The 18,919-nt window shown below is 43.7% G+C and overlaps 1 protein-coding gene across 2 annotated transcripts in view; it reads left to right on the top strand.

The window, feature by feature from the left end:
• trpc5a (transient receptor potential cation channel, subfamily C, member 5a) overlaps positions 1-18,919 on the top strand; it is a 206,315-nt gene that overhangs the window by 90,433 nt on the left and 96,963 nt on the right. For both annotated transcript variants that reach the window (XM_015946058.3, XM_015946059.3), the window contains exons 2-4: positions 5,417-5,458; positions 7,799-7,901; positions 15,854-16,104. In XM_015946058.3, coding sequence (XP_015801544.1) covers positions 5,426-5,458; positions 7,799-7,901; positions 15,854-16,104 — 387 coding nt within the window. In that variant the 5' untranslated portion in view covers positions 5,417-5,425. The remainder of the gene's footprint in view (positions 1-5,416; positions 5,459-7,798; positions 7,902-15,853; positions 16,105-18,919) is intronic.

Here is an 18,919-nt window from a genome sequence, read left to right as displayed (position 1 = left end):
CATTCCATCTGTGTGCTGACGATTGCCAGATTTACTCTCCATTGTGTCAGGAGAAAGGTCACTCTATTCAGTCCTTTGTCTCCTGTGTTAATGAGGTGAAGTCTTGGCTAATGTCCAACTATCTACATCTGAATGAGGGAAAGACAGAGCTCATTGTTTTTCACCCCAACAACAGGAATGTGGATCGTTATGCTGATCTTGGCCCTCTTTCTCCGTACTCAAAACCAGTTGTTACCAGTTTGGGGGTGAAACTTGATGTAGGACTTAAATTTGATGCTCACATCAATTCTGTGATCCGGTCCAGTTTCTGTCACCTGAGACGCCTTGCTAAAATCAAGCATATGCTGTCGAGAGCCCACCTGGAGCGGGTACTGCATGCCTTTGTAATTTCTCGGCTTGACTACTGCAACTCTCTATATGCAGGGTTGTGTCAGTCAACACTGCGTCGCCTACAGGTTGTGCAGAACAGCGCTGCCAGGTTCCTGACTGGGACCAGGAAACGGGACCACATCAGTCCGGTTCTGGCCTCTCTGCACTGGCTTCCGATTTGCTATCGCTCACATTTCAGACTCCTCGTCTTTGTTTATCATTTCTTCCAGGGTGGTGGTCCCCCCTATCTGGCCACTCTCCTGAACAAACATTCCCCATCACGTGCTCTGCGCTCCTCTGACCAAGGCCTGCTCGCTGTCCCTCGGTCTAGGTGTCGTACCCGTGGGGACCGGGCTTTCTCAGTCCTAGCACCGTTACTCTGGAACCAGTTGCCACCCTCAGTTAGGCTGTCCCCTTCTCTGCCAGTCTTTAAGAATCACCTAAAAACACACCTCCTCCGCTTGGCGTTTCCAGAACATGTTTGATTTTGGCCCTCTATTATGTTGAATCCATTCCACAGTTTTCATTGGTACACTCGATCCAGCGGAGGAAGACGAAGACGAAGACGAAGAAGACACTCGATCCATCCACTCAATCCAAATGTGTTTCACACATTTGTCCTTTACCAGAATGTTTCATCTATCTTGTAATTTCCATTTTGTATTTTGTAATTTGTATTTTGTAATTTGAATTTCTTTTATTGTTGATTTATTCAATATATTTACATACAACTGTACAATGTTCAGCACTTTGGGCTTCCTGACAGGGTTGCGGAAGGCGCTTTATAAATAAAGCTTTGATTGATTGATTGATTTGATTGATTGTTAACAAAGAATTCAGTTAAACACATCACAAAGGAGACACAAACACACACACACTGATATTTGAGAAGTTAAACCAAGTTTCTAGGATTTATAGAAAACGTGCAATATTGTTTAAACAATATTAGACAGGTTGTTATGGGCACCAGCCTGGCCGTTTGGATGCAGGAGCCAGGATGACCCAGCCCCAGTGATCTTTCTGACACCGCCCCTCCTCCTCCTCTCTTCCAGGCTAGAGCCCTGCACTGAAGCCCTAGGCCCTCGGGTCGGCCCGGCCCGACGGCCCTCAGGCCGGGCTTCGGGCCAACAACTGTGTAATCAGCTCGGACATGGGCCGGGCCGGGTACCTTTATTTTTAATCGAATTCATAAAAAAATTGAAACACAAACGCAGCAGTAGAGCCCTGCGCGGGACTGTTTTCTTCATCCCGCTCCTGCCCGCTCCCGCTGAATTTCTGACCATTACCGCCTGCAACCGCAACGTGTGTGTTACACTCCCGCCCGCACCCGCAGCGTGCATGTCTACTCCCGCCCGCAACCGCAAAACTCGGAGAAATTATTACCTCACAATAAAAGAGATGTATTGAGTTTGCGTCCTCTCTGGTCCTGGAGAAAATATGTCACAACCCGCGGCTCTTCCATCCATCTGATGCGGCTCTCTGTGCTTGTAAAATAATGAATGGATATTTAAATAAAATGCTTTATATTTTACTGAATTAATTTTATATCTGTAAGTCAATTCTATGTAAAGATTGTCTGCGTAAACCTGAACAGGTCCAACCCCATCTTACTGTGAGACCGGGTTGACGCGTCACGCTTGTGCGTAATCATAGGCGCTTTCTGAGCTGAAGAGATTCTGGGATTCTCCTCAGACGGCTCATGGATGTGTCGCCACATTGGAGACAGGAACAAGCACTATTCAGCCAAAGTTTCATCATCAGGGAACATTTTCTAAGTGACAAGTCTCTCTGAGAGACAGGGTTTGGAAAACACTCGCTTCAGTGGGAGGAACGTTCTCGAATGCGCTCTGGTTCTGCGACGCGCTCCAAGCCAATCTCCACAACTTCAGCTCGCTGTGCACATATGCGCTGAGCAGCTCAGATGTTCAGATGGGAATCTTTTCTTGGGTGATTTAGCTACATCTGCGATGTGTGTAACGAATAAAATGTCAGTTCGTCTGCATGCGTCAGGATAATTCTTTCTATTCTTTCTCCGTCAAAATAAACGGTCAAATACGGGAACTATCCGGTCAACACAAGCCCTGCTTTTAACTGTTTTGTTTTCTTGTGAAAATTGTTGGAAAGAGATAAAATTTAACTTGATTAACACCAGAGCCAGAGCGCCGTCAGCTCCGTGACGGTAAACGAGGGAAAGACAAATTGATCGGATCCTGCGCGTCTTTTAACACATTGGTCAGGATTGACGCACTTTGTTTTCATTTAGTTGGTTAAAAAAAATTCGGGCTCGGGTCGGGCCGGGCCAGAGAATCCTGAAAACCTTTTTGGGCCGGGTCGGGCTGGGGCTCCACCCCCTCGGGCCGGGCCGGACACGGGCTCAGATTTTAGGCCCGTGCAGGGCTCTATTCCAGGCTGCTGAGAAGCACAGCTGAGCTGAATCCCCCTGACGACCCACACCTGGGATAAAAAGGCTGTGCCTTCAGCAGTCTGGGAGCAGTGCAGGGGTTCTGCTGTCCTCCAGGCATCAGAGTTTGGTTTAAACCCCTTTGAATTGATGAGTTTTAACTTCTAAAGTTTTAACTCTGAGTTAATGAGTTTTAAAGGGTAAGACTGAGTGATCCATAGGGATCTTTGGTTGATGTCAACTTGGTTGACTCTGTTTTGGTTTTAAAACTTGTATCTACTTTGTTGTTTTAAAACACCTTCAGTTTTGGTAACACTTAAAGTTTTGACCAGTTGTTTGAATTAATTTGTCATTATAGTTAACCTTTTTGAGAAGTTTTGTTAGGCATTATTTAAATAATGCTCTCCATCTGTTTGCTCGCTTGTTATTAAAACATTTTATGGCAGTTAAACCCATTTTAAATCCATTGTAATATTTTTATGTTACCCCTTCCTTCACATTTTAACAAAACATGTCGGGGTTGTAACACGGGTGCAAAAATCTGGCCACCACAAAAAAAAATAAATAAATAAACTAACTCAATATTTAGTAAATCCTCCTTTTGCATGAATAACAGCCTCTAAACTTTTCCTGTAGCTTCCAATGAGAGTCTGGATTCTGGTTGAAGGTATTCTGGGCCATTCTTCTTTACAAAGCATCTCTAGTTCATTCTGTTTGATGTTTTCTGAGCATGGACTGCTCTCTCTAACTCACCACAGATTTCCAATAATATTCAGGTCTGGCGACTGAGGTGAACATTCCAGAATGTTGAAATTGTTCCACTGCGTGAATGCCTTCGTAGATGTTGATTAGTGTTTAGGGTTGTTGTCTTGTTGAAAGATCAAGCCCTGGTGCAGCTTCAGCTTTGTCACTGATTCCTGGACATTGGTCTCCAGGATCTGCTGATACTGAGTTGAATCCATGTGTCTCTCAACTTTAACAAGATTCCCAGTCCCTGCACTGGTCACACACCCCACACCATGATAGAACCACCACCGTGTTTTACTGTAGGTAGCAGCTGTTTTTCCTCCATGCATAACACCCAATGTTATACCCAAATAACTCAGTTTTAGATTCATCAGTCCACAGCACCTTATTCCAGCATGAAGTTGGCTTGTCCAAATGTGCTTTAGCATACCTCAAGCGGCTCTGTTACTGCTGTGGGTGGAGGAAAAAGCTTCCTCTCAATTAGTCCCACGTGCAGCATCTCCTTGTGTAAAGTGCACTGAATAGTTGAACGATGCACAGTGACTCCATCTGCAGCAAGATGATGTTGTAGGTCTTTGGTGCTGATCTGTGGGTTGACTCCGACTCTTGTCACCATTCTGTTTCTGTTTACCTGAGATTTTTCTTGCTCTGCCACTTGGAGCCTTACCCCTTCTTTCCACCGGAGCCGTCAGCAGCCGTCAGCAGCGCGAGTCGGCCGCGTCTCAGAGCAGCATGTTGCGGCCCTTACGCGCCGGTTCTATTTTCTACGTGCGACGCCTCTGAAACGGGTCAAGTTCGACATTTTTGGGGATGGAAAGACAGGAAATTGGACGCGGAAACGGCACGAAGCTCCCGAGATTTTCAGAATAAAGAAACGTACTGCCTTCCGGTTACTTTACTTTAAAAAAAGTCACTAACTGTGCGGCCCCGTGAGAAGTTATCACCTAGCTAGCGGTCTCCTTTGTTTTTCAGGTCCGTATTGGCGATTATAAAACGGACAGAACATAAAACACAAACCTTTTGGAGCCATGTTGTAGTTTTCTCCTGCTTGTTGTTGTGTTTACTGACAAAGTCACTCGTGTGACTTCGTGCTCTGTCGGTGACAGCTGCTCCCCTGCTGCTTCGCGTCTCTGGTGGGAAGGGCCAAGCAGCAGCTTACGCGAGCAAGACGTGCTGCTGCGGTAACGTGCTGCTGATGGCCCCAGTGGAAAGAAGTCTTTAACTTGAACTGTGCCTGTGGTCTTCCATTTCCTTAAAATGTTCCTAACTGTGGAAACAGAAGCTGAAATCTCTGAGAAAGCTTTCTGTATCCTTCCCCTGAACCATGATGGTGAACAATCTGTTGTCAGGTCATGTGAGTTGTTGTGAGACTCCCATGTTTCTGCTCTTCAGATAATATTAAAAGATGAGGGAATCTTATAACTGGTCCCTTAAATACTCTCATTCTCATAACTAGGGTCACCTGTGTATGGAGGTCAAGGGTCACTGAGCTTACCAAGCAAATTTTGAGTTCCAGTAGTTAGTTCTAAAAGAGTTGGAACCAAAACAATGACAACAGTGCCCAAATGTACCCGCCTAATTTTGTTTAAACAATTATTGAACACTTTCTGCAAATCCTATAAACTTTGTTTCACTTCTCAAATATCAGTGTGTGTCTCTCCTATATGATTTAGTTAACTGTAATTTTTTACTGTCACAACCAGTGATTTATACGGGAAAATCATGAAGATTAACAACGCTGCCCAAACTTTCACATCCCACTGTATGTGCAGGATGGTGTATATATTTTTTATTTACTGGCTTTAATAGTTTTTTGTATCGCAACCATTATGTCTCAAGTCCACCTTTAAGATGCTGGTGTATTAATGTCCTGTTGTCTCTCTTTATTTTTGTCTCCAGACTGCCCAGATGAATCCCATGACACAGCTGTACTACAAGAAGGTGAGCTGGATAGGCTGCAGTTGGCAGCTAACCGTAAATCCCTGTGTGCTAATTGTTCCCCTCAATCCAAAACTCACAGCTGTAAAACTGCTCCCAGCTACTGAGAATGTTTTTAAAATGAGGTTTGATGTTTTTAACTGTAAGCCCTCCTGTAACACTTCCTGTAATTATCACATGGAAACACAGATGTTTGCTATATTGATGTAATTCGATTTTTCTTATATTTAAAAGCTATAACTGGTGCACATGTCCAGATAGTTCTTTGTAACTGTATTTCCTCTTTACAGATAGTGTCATTAGGACCAATCTTAGCTTAGGGAGAGGATGCCTCAGCCTACTGCAGTCCTGTTTCTGCTGTCACCATGTACCTGTAAAAGTGTTGATATTGGTCAAAAGTGTCACTTATGCAGTGGTGGAAGAAGTACTTGATCGTTTTGTTACTTAGGTAAAAATACAGATAAAGGGTGAAATAAATTACTTCAGAAAAGGTGGAAGTACCCTAAGGAATTTTTGAATTAAGTAAAAGTATTAAAGTATGCGTTTTCCAGTGTACTTAAAGGTAGAAAAGTACGATAAGACTTAACTAATCCCAGCAAATAAAAAAAAATTAAATAAGACAAGACACCATATACAACAGTAAAAGTATTCAACTAAAGCCTGATTTATGCTTCTCCGTCTGCGTCAGTGCGGAGACACGCAAAACCATTATCCGTCCTTGCGTAGGGCTCCGGCAGGCACGCAAGTACGTACGGAGTCGAGCCCACTTTTTTAAACATCCGTCGAACGAGACGGATTACGCAAGCTTGTGATTGGTCAGGATGCCGCTGTTGTTTACAGCGCCGCCATTGCAAAGAGAGCCGAGGATAACTAGTGGCAGACACGGAGAAGCTTGAAGAATACCTCGCGAAAAAACTAAAAATATGAACGTTTAATTCTCCCGTGACTGGAGGAGTGAAAAGATGCGCAGCAAATGTTTTATTTGTGGACGGAAATGACAGGAAACGTGGGTTTAGAGGTGGGGAGTGCATGAAGCGGTGGGAGAATGAGAGACAAATATGTCCATGTTAAAAGTCTCTTATATACACAAAAAACACAATATAAACACACTATCTTTGACCGATACATGACAGGATACCACAGAACAGCGCTACGCCCTCTGTGGTCCTGTCAGGTAATTGCTTTGCAACACTCTCCAGGAGACGGAGAAGTAAAAGAGCAAAAAGCTTCTGTCAATCCGTGTGTGTCTGTCACTCTCCAGGAGACGGAGAAGTAAAAGAGCAAAACGTTTCCGTCAATCCGTGTGTGTCTGTCCCTTGCGGAGCTGACGGAGAAGCATAAACCAGGCTTAACTGTTAGTAGCCTACTCGCAGCTACTAACTTTAGAACTGCAGTCCGGCCAGACAAGGGAGTGTGCTGCCTGTGTCTGTCAGACAGAAAACACAAATTAAAGTACTTTTACTTTAGAAAATTTTTGGAAAGTTTAGTGGAGTAGAAAGTACAAATAATTGTATTAAAATGTAATTGTGTAAAAGTAAAAAGTAGCCCTGAAGTAAAGACACAGGTAAATTGCACTTATTCCATCACTGCAATCGTGTCTTTTTTAAATCACACTTAGGTCAGAAGAATGCTACAATCTAACAAAGTGTGTGTTAGTGTAGCTAGTGCAAATGGTGTAGCTAGTGTAGCTTGAGCAGCTAGTGTAGCTAGTGCAGCTAATGCAGCTAGTGTAGCTTGAGCAGCTAGTACAACTAGTGCAGCTTCTGTAGCTTGGGCAGCTAGTGTAGCTTGAGCAGCTAATGCAGCTAGTGTAGCTTGAGCAGCTAGTGCAGCTAGTGTAGCTAGTGCAGCTAATGTAGCTTGAGCAGCAAATGCAGCTAGTGTAGCTTGAGCAGCTAATGCAGCTAGTGTAGCTTGAGCAGCTAATGTCGCTTGAGCAGCAAATGCAACTAGTGTAGCTTGAGCAGCTAGTGTAGCTTGAGCAGCTAATGCAGCTAGTGTAGCTTGAGCAGCTAGTACAACTAGTGCAGCTAGTGCAGCTTGAGCAGCTAGTGCAGCCAGTGTAGCTTGAGCAGCTAATGCCGCTAAAGTAGCTTGAGCATCTAATGCAGCTAGTGCTTGAGCAGCTAGTGCAGCTAGTATAGCTTGAGCAGCTAATGCAGCTAATGTAGCTTGAGCAGCTAATGCAGCTAGTGTAGCTTGAGCAGCTAGTGTAGCTTGAGCAGCTAATGCAGCTAGTGTTGCTGGTGTAGCATCATAAACCTGCTTAGATTCAGAAAATCACAAACTTGTGGTGCCTCCCTGAGTTCTTCAGCAATGACACAGCTGTCGTTTCTACTTTAGGCGACCTATTCACCATACCGTGACCGCATTCCACTTCAGATTGTTCGAGCTGAGGTGGAACTGTCTGCAGAGGAGCGGGCCTACCTCACAGCTGTAGAGAAAGGTGTGTGCGCACACACACACACACACACACACACACACACACACACACACACACACACACACACACACACACACACACACACACACACACACACACACACACACACACACACACACTTTGCTGTCTCCAGCCATCTGTTTACTTCAAATGCGGGAGGCCATTTGTTCCCTCCACACCTGCACTCTGCTCATCCAGTCAGCGGTTAAACGATGCTGAGGGCCGAGCTGGTCCAATTGCAGCTGTCCACAGGTGTCGTCTCTGCTACATCATCAGTCTGTCAACATGTCCAATGTTCTCAACAGGGGAATAAGCTCCACTTAGGACAGATCCAACACAGAAATTATTATTTTTATGGAGCACAGTAAATATTTATAGACAGATCGCCACATTGTCATTGATGCAACATCTGCAGGTAAAGATTACCTGCACGCATTAGGTGGAGAAGTTAAGATATTTGTATTTTGCTTTGTTTTTATACGTAAGTTCAGACGGATACATGCCTTATGAAACTGTGGCAAGGTGGAGAAACGAGTGCCCGTGCGGGATTCGATCCCCAGACTCCTGGGTGAGAGTCACGTGCACTAACCAGTCAGCAAAAGGGACGTCCACTTGACCAAGTAGCCAGGGCGCATGATCAATCGGGGCACTGTGACAGGATGCTCACACTGCCACAAAACAATTCCTGCAAATACTACTGAAAATGAAAAATACTGAACGGAATCGACAAACAGTACAAATGTTTACTTCGATGAAGTTTTAGTTAATTATTACTTAATCATGATGGTTTTACTTGTGAGTCCTTATGCCACCCTCTAGTTTCTGCTGCAAATACGACATCAATCGTCTCTGGAAATAATTGTAATGACTCAAACCCAGTGCTTGCATAAGTTCTGGTTTTTCCCATGCAGAGAGAAACAAACCCACAGAAAGACCGATTGCATATAGTTTTCATTTGAATTACATACAAAAGCACAGATGTGTATTAATAGAAGTTCTGTTCCTTAGCAATTTACAGAACAGCCATCACGTACTTATGTAGAAGTGGAAAGCAGGCCCTGCTAATACCACTGTTCTTTAGTCTTGCAAGATGAACTCATTTTTTGAAAAAGGCCCAACAGTGTTCACAGATGAATTTACTAATTGCTAATAAAGTTTTGTACAGCAGATTCTACCTTCAAATGTAATAAAATAACTGGTAACAATTACAATATGGGTCCCTTTATTAACATTACTCAGTGTATTTTTAAGCATTAATAAACAAAGGGTTCCTTAATTAATTAATTTATTTATTCATTTATTTGTTTGTTTATTTATTTATTTATTTACACTTTATTTAGCCAGGAAGGTTCCATTGAGATTAAAAACAGTTGCACACAGGGTCCCAAGTCCAAAACAACCAGAAAAAACAATGAGGCTATGAAAAACATTATAACCTTCTTTTTGCAAAGCACAAGGACAGCAGAATAATGTTTCTGAGAAATAAATGCACAGAAATCAGGTTCCAGGAAGGTGGTGAAGGCCAGATTCTGGGAGGAGCAGCAGGCCCATGCTAGGTTCAGGAGTATGATCCAGTAAGGGTCATTTTGTGATGAAATTTGATTCAGGCTGAACGTCCTCTCCAGCCAAATGATCTTAATCTCCTATTTTATAAAAAATCAACTCTGCAGAATAATGCTTGTGAGCAGTTCAGCAATTCATCCAGGTCACAGGAAGGTGTTGAAGGCTCTGTCCCGAGGAGGTGTTGCAATTAGCATCTACTTGACAAAAAGATAAGGCACTCAGTCCGAACCCCAAGTGGTGAAAATCAGGCCTGGTGTCGGTACAGGATCTGTTCGGGTGCAAGATTGGCTCGGGGCCCTTCGACTGCCGATGACGTCAAAGTACGGCAAACCCACTTGGACAAAATACACTACACATCAATACTGTTGGAAAGAATTTAGCAGTTTTGTTATTAAAATAATGTTTCTTAAGACGTAAGTTTGTGTTTATAATTGTATTTGTAAAATAAAACTCTATATAGTATTCATAATGTTGAACTCCTCTTTGAGCACATCCCTTGAAAGATCATAGGTATTAGCAACACCTGTGAAATTGTATTTGCAGGAAAGAAGTGTGTCCCGTTTATTGAAGTATTTTGTGGTTAGAGTTTTTGATGTCTTGTCCATGAGTAGTTCAGTTACGCTCGTAGCTGCTAGCCAAAACTCTGGAGTTAAAAGTTTTCTGGCTTTACTAAAATTCCTGTCTGTACTTATTTGATTGATGGTAGTTTTACTTTCTATTAGACTCCAAATGTAATCATTTGGCACGTTTCTAATTCATAATTTGTAAGAATGTAATCGGTGATATTAGCATTAGTATTCCTATGGGTTTTTCCACGTATATTAGCATTGCGCTAACCACTCGCTGCCAAATTGCAGTCTTTGCGGTTAGAAAATCTCCTTTTGTCACATGGCAATTTAATTGCACATGCAGTTAATTGTTCAGCCCTAATATACATGCAGCTCTATGCTAAAAGTGTATTTTTCAAAGAGGTAATGATGGATTTCTTTGTAAAAGTTGTCCATCTTTCCAACAGAAAAATTTGCCTGGACCAACGTAACTTGATTACGTAATTCCATAAGATTCATGTTCAGCCAATCAACTACTTTGACGTCATCGGCAGTCGACGGACCCCGAGCAGATCTTGTACCGACACCGGCCAGAAAGTCAAAGCAGAACCACGCTTTGTGACTGCATCAGGGCTAATGAAGTGGAAGCCATAGACGAGCCAGGATTCAAGCGGGCTCAGCAGACACAAGCCAACTTGACTCGACTAGCAATCCAGTCCGACAATGATGGGAAGCCCAGTTGAGGCTGTCAAAAACATACAGGTGCTGGCCAGTAAATTAGAATATCATCAAAAGGTTGAAAATATTTCAGTAATTCCATTCAAAACGTGAAACTTGTACATTATATTCATGCAATGCACACAGACCAATGTATTTCCGATGTTTATTACGTTTAATTTTGATATTTATAGGTGACAACCAATGAAAACATCAAATCTGGTATCTCAGAAAATTAGAATATTCTAAAGGCCAATGAAAAAATGTTTGTTTCTCTAATGTTGGCCAACTGAAAAGAATGAACATGAAAAGAATGTGCATGTATAGCACTCAATACTTAGTCGGGGCTCCTTTTGCCTCAATAACTGCAGTAATGCGGCGTGGCATGGACTCGATCAGTCTGTGGCACTGCTCAGGTGTTATGAGAGCCCAGGCTGCTCTGATAGTCGTCTTCAGCTCCTCTGCATTGTTGGGTCTAGCGTATTGCATCCTCCGCTTCACAATACCCCATAGATTTTCTATGGGGTTAAGGTCAGGCGAGTTTGCTGGCCAATCAAGGACAGGGATACCATGGTCCTTGAACCAGGTGCTGGTGGTTTTGGCACTGTGTGCAGGTGCCAAGTCCTGTTGAAAGGTGAAGTCTGCATCCCCATAAAGTTGGTCAGCAGCAGGAAGCATGAAGTGCTCTAAAACTTCCTGGTAGACGGCTGCATTGACCCTGGACCTCAGGAAACAGAGTGGGCCAACACCGGCAGATGACATGGCACCCCACACCATCACTGACGGTGGAAACTTTACACTGGACCTCATGCAACGTGGATTCTGTGCTTCTCCGCTCTTCCTCCAGACTCTGGGTCCTTGATTTCCAAAGGAAATGCAGAACTTGCTTTCATCAGAAAACATAACTTTGGACCACTCAGCATCAGTCCAGTCCTTTTTGTCCTTGGCCCAGGCGAGACGCTTCTTGCGCTGTTTCTTGTTCAAGAGTGGCTTGACACACGGAATGCGACACCTGAATCCCATGTCTTTCATGAGTCTCCTCGTGGTGGTTCTTGAAGCGCTGACTCCAGCTGCAGTCCACTCTTTGTGGATCTCCCCCACATTTTTGAATGGGTTTGTCGTCACAATTCTCTGCAGGGTGCGGTTATCCCTAGAGCTTGTACACTTTTTTCTACCACATTTTTTCCGTCCCTTCGCCTGTCTGTTAATGTGCTTGGACACAGAGCTCTGCGAACAGCCAGCTTCTTTAGCAATCACCTTTTGTGTCTTGCCCTCCTTGTGCAAGGTGTCAATGATTGTCTTTTGGACAGCTGTTAAGTCAGAAGTCTTCCCCATGATTGTGGTGCCTTCAAAACAAGACTGAGGGACCTTTTAAAGGCCTTTGCAGGTGTTTTGAGTAAATCAGCTGATTAGAGTGGCAGCAGGTGTCTTCTATATTCAGCCTTTTCAGAATATTCTAATTTTTTGAGATACCAAATTTGGAGTTTTCATTAGTTGTCACTTATGAATATCAAATTTAAATGTAATGAACATTGGAAATACATTGGTCTGTGTGCATTGCATGAATATAATGTACAAGTTTCACGTTTTGAATGGAATTACTGAAATATTTTCAACCTTTTGATGATATTCTAATTTACTGGCCAGCACCTGTATAAATCAGGCAGAGACCAGCACAATCCCAGGAAGGGCGAGACAGAAACCAGCAGAACCACAGCCGAAAATGAAAGCCTCTGTTCAGGCCAGCCAAGGTCGGAGCCACAGAGAAAGGAAGGTCAGGTCAAGGCAAGGAGGATCCACACTGAAGATGGTAGAAGTTTGTGGGTTGCTGTAATTTGTGAGAAGAATGGGATCAGCCACTCCACACAGCAGGCCTTTGTTCTCTAGGAATGTGGTCAAACAGCGTCTGTCTCAGACTGCAGGCATCAGTGTCACTGACTACGTTTACATGCAGCCAATATCCGGGTTATGATCGAGTTAAGGTCGGTTTTCGGGTTTCTGAGTTGATCAGAATAACCCGTTTACAAGCATAAATAGAAAGAGTTACCCCTAACTTGCGTAACCCGATATAAATGCGGACGTTGGGGTAGCGTCAGGACGTATGGACTACGTCAAGACGCAATATGCGTCATTTCCAGTTCTTCTTGTTCCGGTATCCGTGAAAACAACAACCTGTTTCCCAGTACGGAAGAGATAGCAACCGCGTTTGTTTGCTCTTTAGTTTCCTCGTCACTCCAAAAGTGTGGTGCTGTGCCGCGACTCGCCATGTTGCTCCCAATTTGTTGTTTACTTTCGGTGTTCTGGGGCATACAAGACGTCTCGCCACTCAAAAGACCAAGATTCCTTGCGAACAGAGCATGCGCAGAACACACGCTTTGATGGGGATTTCCCGATATGTGTTTACACGACCAAACATTCGGGTTAGAAAAGGGTTACCCCAGGTGTAGTAACCGGGTTTTTAAAAACCCGGTTATGAGCATATCCGGGTTTTTGGCTGTGTTTACATGGACCTGCGGAACCGGGTTATTGTGAATATTCGGGTTTTAAAAGGGTTACTGGCTGCATGTAAACGCACTCACTGCAGCAAGGCTTGAGGTTCAGAAGTAATCCAGGACCATCTGTCAAATTCCACGAGTCAAAAACCTCCCAAAAATAATGAGTGTTACTTATATTTTCTGCTTCAAAGTTTTCACTAAATGGAAAGAAAATATTAACTATAAGATCAGACAAAAACATAAAACAATCAGGGACTGACAAATGAGCAGTAGACTACTAGGGCTGCCATCTTGGGAAAAAGTGCTTTATTTGCATTGCCGATACTATTAAACCTTAAGTGTCCTTAAGATTAGGACAATGGGCTTGGGGGAGTCCTGCTTAGAAATGCATTACATAATATGATTAAGCAGCTGTTGCTACTTTATTCAATAGTTTATTATTGTGAGAGCTTTCTGTCTTTCTTTGTGGACAAAGTCAATAAGGTTAGATCTAGCATCTCTCCTTCAGCCTTATTGCCGCCTCTCCCGACTCCAACCAGGCCCATCATCCTAGATAGCTTTGCTCCTGTTTCTCTGCCTGAGTTAACCAAACTAGTTAACTCTATGAAGACCATGCCCCCTCAACATCTTACCCTCATCTTTGTTTAAAAGTGCTTTTGAGTCCATCGGTCCCAGCGTGCTCTCTATAGTTAATGCTTCTCTGGTCTCTGGTCACGTCCCTGCTTACTTTAAGAATGCTGTAATCCACCCGCTTCTTAAAAAACCGAGTCTTGACCCCTCACTCCATAGCAGCTTCAGACCCATCTCTAAACTTCTGTTCATCTCCAAGATCTTAAAAAACGTTGTGGCTAAACAACTAACAGCTGCTCTTGATGAACATAACATCTATGATAGCTTCCAGTCAGGTTTTCGTAGAGCTCATTCTACTGAAACAGCTCTTCTTAGGATCTCTAATGACCTTCTGACTCAGTGATGCAGGGGACTGTTCTGTTCTGGTCCTGTTGGACCTGACTGCAGCCTTTGACACTGTTGACCATCACCTGCTACTGGAGAGGCTGAGAGACTGGGTAGGCCTATCAGGATCTGCTCTGGAGTGGTTCTCCTCTTATCTCTCTGAGCGCTCCTTTTCTGTGGCCGTCTCCAAGTTTAGGTCCTCCACCACCTCTCTTACCCATGGTGTCCCACAAGGTTCTGTGCTGGGGCCTCTGCTCTTCCTCCTCTATCTGCTTCCTCTTCAGCACATCCTGAGCTCCATCAAAGGAATCTCCTACTATCTTTATGCAGATGACATCCAGCTGTACATCTCCTTTAAGCCCCATGAGATGTCTAAGCTGCAGCTGTTACACACCTGCTTAGACTCTATCAAAACCTGGATGGCTGGGAGCTTTCTTCAGCTGAATGAAGATAAGACTGAGATCCTCATTTGTGCCCCAAACAAGCTGGTTCCCAAAGTCAGAGACTCTCTTGGTCAGCTTGCTTCTCACACCAAACCCTCTGTCAGGAATCTTGGCGCGACCTTTGACCCAGCTCTCACCCTGGATTCTCATGTCAGTTCTCTTGTTCGCTCTTCCTTCTTCCATCTCAGGAACATTGCTAAGCTGAGTCCCATTCTGTCCCGCTCTGAACTTGAGACAGTTCTCCACACCTTCATCTCCTCACGCTTAGACTACTGTAACTCTCTTTTCACGTGTCTGAGCAGAACCTCCCTGAACCGTCTACAGGTGGTTCAGAATGCCTGTGCTGGACTTCTGACCAAGTCCTCCAAACACACCCACATCACCCCGCTTCTCCTCCAGCTTCACTGGCTGCCAGTCAACTTCAGGGTTCATTTCAAGATCCTGGTTCTGGTCTATAGGGCCTTACATGGACAAGCACCATCTTACATTGGTGAGGAGCCCCTGAGGACAAATTGGTTACAAAGCTTTCACCATTCCAAAACGTCGTATAGCTTTATCTCTTCACTCGTTGCCAGTGAAGAAACTGAGCCTGATGTTCTAGTTGTGCTGGAGGTTTAATGATCTGGCGAAGTACTCATTTAAAACTACATTTACTTTAGTTCTTTGGTGTACACTGTGTGATGAGGGTTTGTTTTTTACCTTTGCAGAGGTTTAACTTGTTTAAAAAATTGCGCTCCCAGGAGCTTTAGACCCTAATGGCCATCCGTTGGTAAGGTATTGCTTAAAAACAAAAATCCTGCTTGTTTGCAATGACCGAAAACGCACACCATAACCTTAATGGACCGTATCACTTTCAAGGCAGTATAGCTTTATTCAAATGACACATTTCATACACAGAAGCAAATGAATGTGTTTATGTCACATCACTTACTAATGTTTTGTATTGCATTCTCCTAATTTCTCAAATTACTTCCAAAAGTACCACATTTATTTCCAGTGTAGTGTATAACTTGTATCCCTTCCTACTGTATCACATTACTTTGTATTATCTTGTAACACTTTTGAGTGTATCACATTGCATCCTAGTGTATTCAGAATGTGTTATATCCCTTCTAATGCATCTTGTCAATTTATAACGTATCAAATCACAAGTAATGCATCATGACACGACGGGACCATGAAACATTCCTGGAGATGCTCACCATCAGCCCCTCTCATGTCCCTCCTCCCTCCAGGTGACTATGCAGGTGTCAAGCATGCCCTTCGGGAGGCAGAGGTATACTACAACATGGACGTCAACTGTCTGGACCCACTGGGCCGCAGCGCGCTACTCATCGCCATCGAGAATGAGAATCTGGAGATCATGGAGCTCCTGCTGGACCATGGCATCCACACGGGCGACGCCCTGCTGTACGCCATCAGAAAGGAGGTGGTGGGCGCAGTGGAGCTGCTGCTGTCCCACAGGAGGCCGAGTGGGGAGAAGCAGGTACTTTCAGACTAGCTTCACGGGTTTTAGTTCTAATCTGCAGCAGCCAGGCTGCACGCGTTTGCATTCACTCATGCATGAATGTGCGTCGGTGTGTATTTTTCCCATTTCAATGTTTTTGTGCATGTGTGTGAGATAATGAGCCACACATCCATTGATTGTAACGCTCCATGCCGCATTCTGCTGAGAGGATGAAAATTAAACAGCTCGTTTAACAGACAAGCTGTGAAATCGGATTTGGAGACAGACACCATTTTTGTCTGCCTGCTGCAGTTCTTGGTGTGTTTTGTTCATTGTGTGTGTTTGCTGGAGAAAAGCGACGTAAAGCACCACAATACACACTTTAGCATAAGTATGGCTGTTAGGGGAATCAATGGGAACACAGTCAGGGACAGGAAGTGAGAAAGAGCTTAAACGTCTTTATGAAGAAGAAATTACATCAAAAGAGGAGGAAAGGGGAGAGGAAATAGTTCTTCTGAGGTTTTTTATTATTATTATTAATTTCTGAATCATTAGAGGCTGCTGAGTTTTTAAAATCACCATGGCAACAAACCTTTGGCAAGAGCAGAGGATTGTGGGAAGGTTCTGGTTGACTCTCAGTTGGATGAAGATGGGAACACTTTTGCTGTTCTTGCCATGATTCTTGTTTTGTGTCCACAGTTCTGAAAAGAGGGAACCGGAGAACAAAATGAAAATATGGAACGTGGAAAGTTAGAGAACAGAAACAGATTAGGAGAGATTTAAAAATAAAAAGGGAGAGGGGGATGAGGAGGAAGGAAGAGTGGGATGTTAACAGATACGCAGATTTTAAAAAGTTGCTTTTTAAGCTGGAAATAACTTCTGAGCTCTGTAAAAATGTTTTAACACTCGTCTTTCACCATGTTTCACTTTAATTCAGTCTATTTTTTTAGTTTGATAAATTACCTTAAACATCCAAAGCAAAAATGAAAGAAAACAACCAAACGTATTTAAATTAGGTCAGTGAAGCATCAATGTGCAGTGCCTTTGTAACTGATTTCTTTGACTTTAGTTGGCTGAGTCTTCTCAGTATATCAGCGGTTCCAGCGTCTCCTCCTGCATTAATGACTTCTACGGTGGCAAACCGGGCTCAGACGGGCTAACTGCTCCATTTCCTGTTGGAAAATATCCAATTAGAACGCAGTTCTCAAAGTTTTTTCCCAAAGTTTCTACCTAGGAATGCGCTCATTAATTTAGAAAGATAAACAAGGACATGTTTTAACTTCTGAGCTTAAAATTTATTTAGTCCAAAATGATTTCTGCGATAACTCGCTTTTTTTTTATTAGAAAGTGGTACAGCTGAGTAGTGCTGGCCTAATTAGTCAGAAAGACAGTCGTGTTGTCTTTCATCAAGTCAAAACAACGTAAAAATAGTTTATTTCTAACAAATCAAACTTTAAAACAAACAGAATAAGAAGCTCAGTGAGACTGATGCACACTTGAAGGGCTTTCCAACTCTTTTGATGTTTACACTGCAAAAACCGATTTTAAAGCCTAATTTTAGTCATTTAATTTTAGTTTTAGTTTTATTTAAAACAAGGTAAATATTCTTAAATATGTTCCAAAATTTCTGTTTTTTGAGTAAAAAAAAATCCACCAATAGGGCAGAACTGGCAATAATTCTCATATACCAAACAAATCTAACAGATATTTGCTACTTTTAGGAAATTGAACAGATTATTTTACTAGTTTGGGGGGGGGGGGGGGGGGGGTGTTGTCACAAACTCACATCAAAGGAGAGCGTCAAACCAGAGCCAAGTCTGCAACATCACACTTGAGCTTCAGACGGCAGGTTTTGGACTCTTTGGACATCTTGCCTGTGATTGGCTAACAGCAACATGACTCTGCGACTGACTCTGTTTGCCTTGCAACGCTGATGTTTTATCACCAAAAATAACACAAACCTGGAGGAGTTCTGCCATGGGCAGCTCCAGGAAATTTTACCAGCAGTTGCTGTACAGTTGCTCGGTCAGTGTTTGGGGTTGCTGTCCCCTGTCGGCGCTTATTGAAGGGTGGGGGGTGGGGGGGGGGGGGGGGGGGGGGGGGGCTACAACATGAAATTCCAGGGCAACAAAACGAAGTACAGAAAAAGGTGAACATTTTTATCCTGCCTTTCATTATCACTGTTACATGACAATGCACACAAACCACATTGGGACCCATTTTCCCGGTGTTCTATCAGAATTTGATCCCTGCTTCTGGATGAAAAACCGGACATTATCATGAATACAAGAACCAACCCCCTCACCCCACCCCTCCTGACAGAGAGTGAAAAGTTGACGTGTACGGCCTCCTGGTTTGATGCCAGCTCCGGCTTTCTCCTCGCAGTTTATGGAAGATTTCAACACGAAACGGGAGACTGTCTTAAATGCGAGACAGAGCTTGGTCATGCTACTCTCCAGGCCAGCGCATGTTGGCACGGTGCGCACGCAAGGTGTGGGGTGGTGGTGGTGGGGGTGCGTTCAAGATTTGGGGTTGCTGAGCAGTTGCTTAGCCCAATCTTGGGGTTGTTTAGCAACCCCTAGCTACCGCCTGGTGCCGCCCATGAGTTCTGCTGTGTGGTGGAGTTGCTAATGCTAACGGTTAGTTTTTAATAGCCAAGACGTTCTCTACCATTTCCTGGACGCTAAACCAACAACAGTCTTCCCTGTCGTGAGTAAAGATGGGTGAGTCCATGAATGTTAAGTGACAGTGTGACGTAGACCTGTCAGGCTTTTCAAACCTAGAGTTTCACCGTCTGTTTCGTATCAGAAGCTAATGCAGGAGATAGGTGTAGGAGACTATCGTCATGTTCAGC

Source organism: Nothobranchius furzeri, chromosome 2 (assembly GCF_043380555.1).
Source record: "Nothobranchius furzeri strain GRZ-AD chromosome 2, NfurGRZ-RIMD1, whole genome shotgun sequence".
NCBI lineage: Eukaryota > Metazoa > Chordata > Actinopteri > Cyprinodontiformes > Nothobranchiidae > Nothobranchius > Nothobranchius furzeri.
The sequence above is the reverse complement of the archived record's forward strand: the minus strand, read 5'-3'. Positions and strand labels throughout refer to the sequence as shown.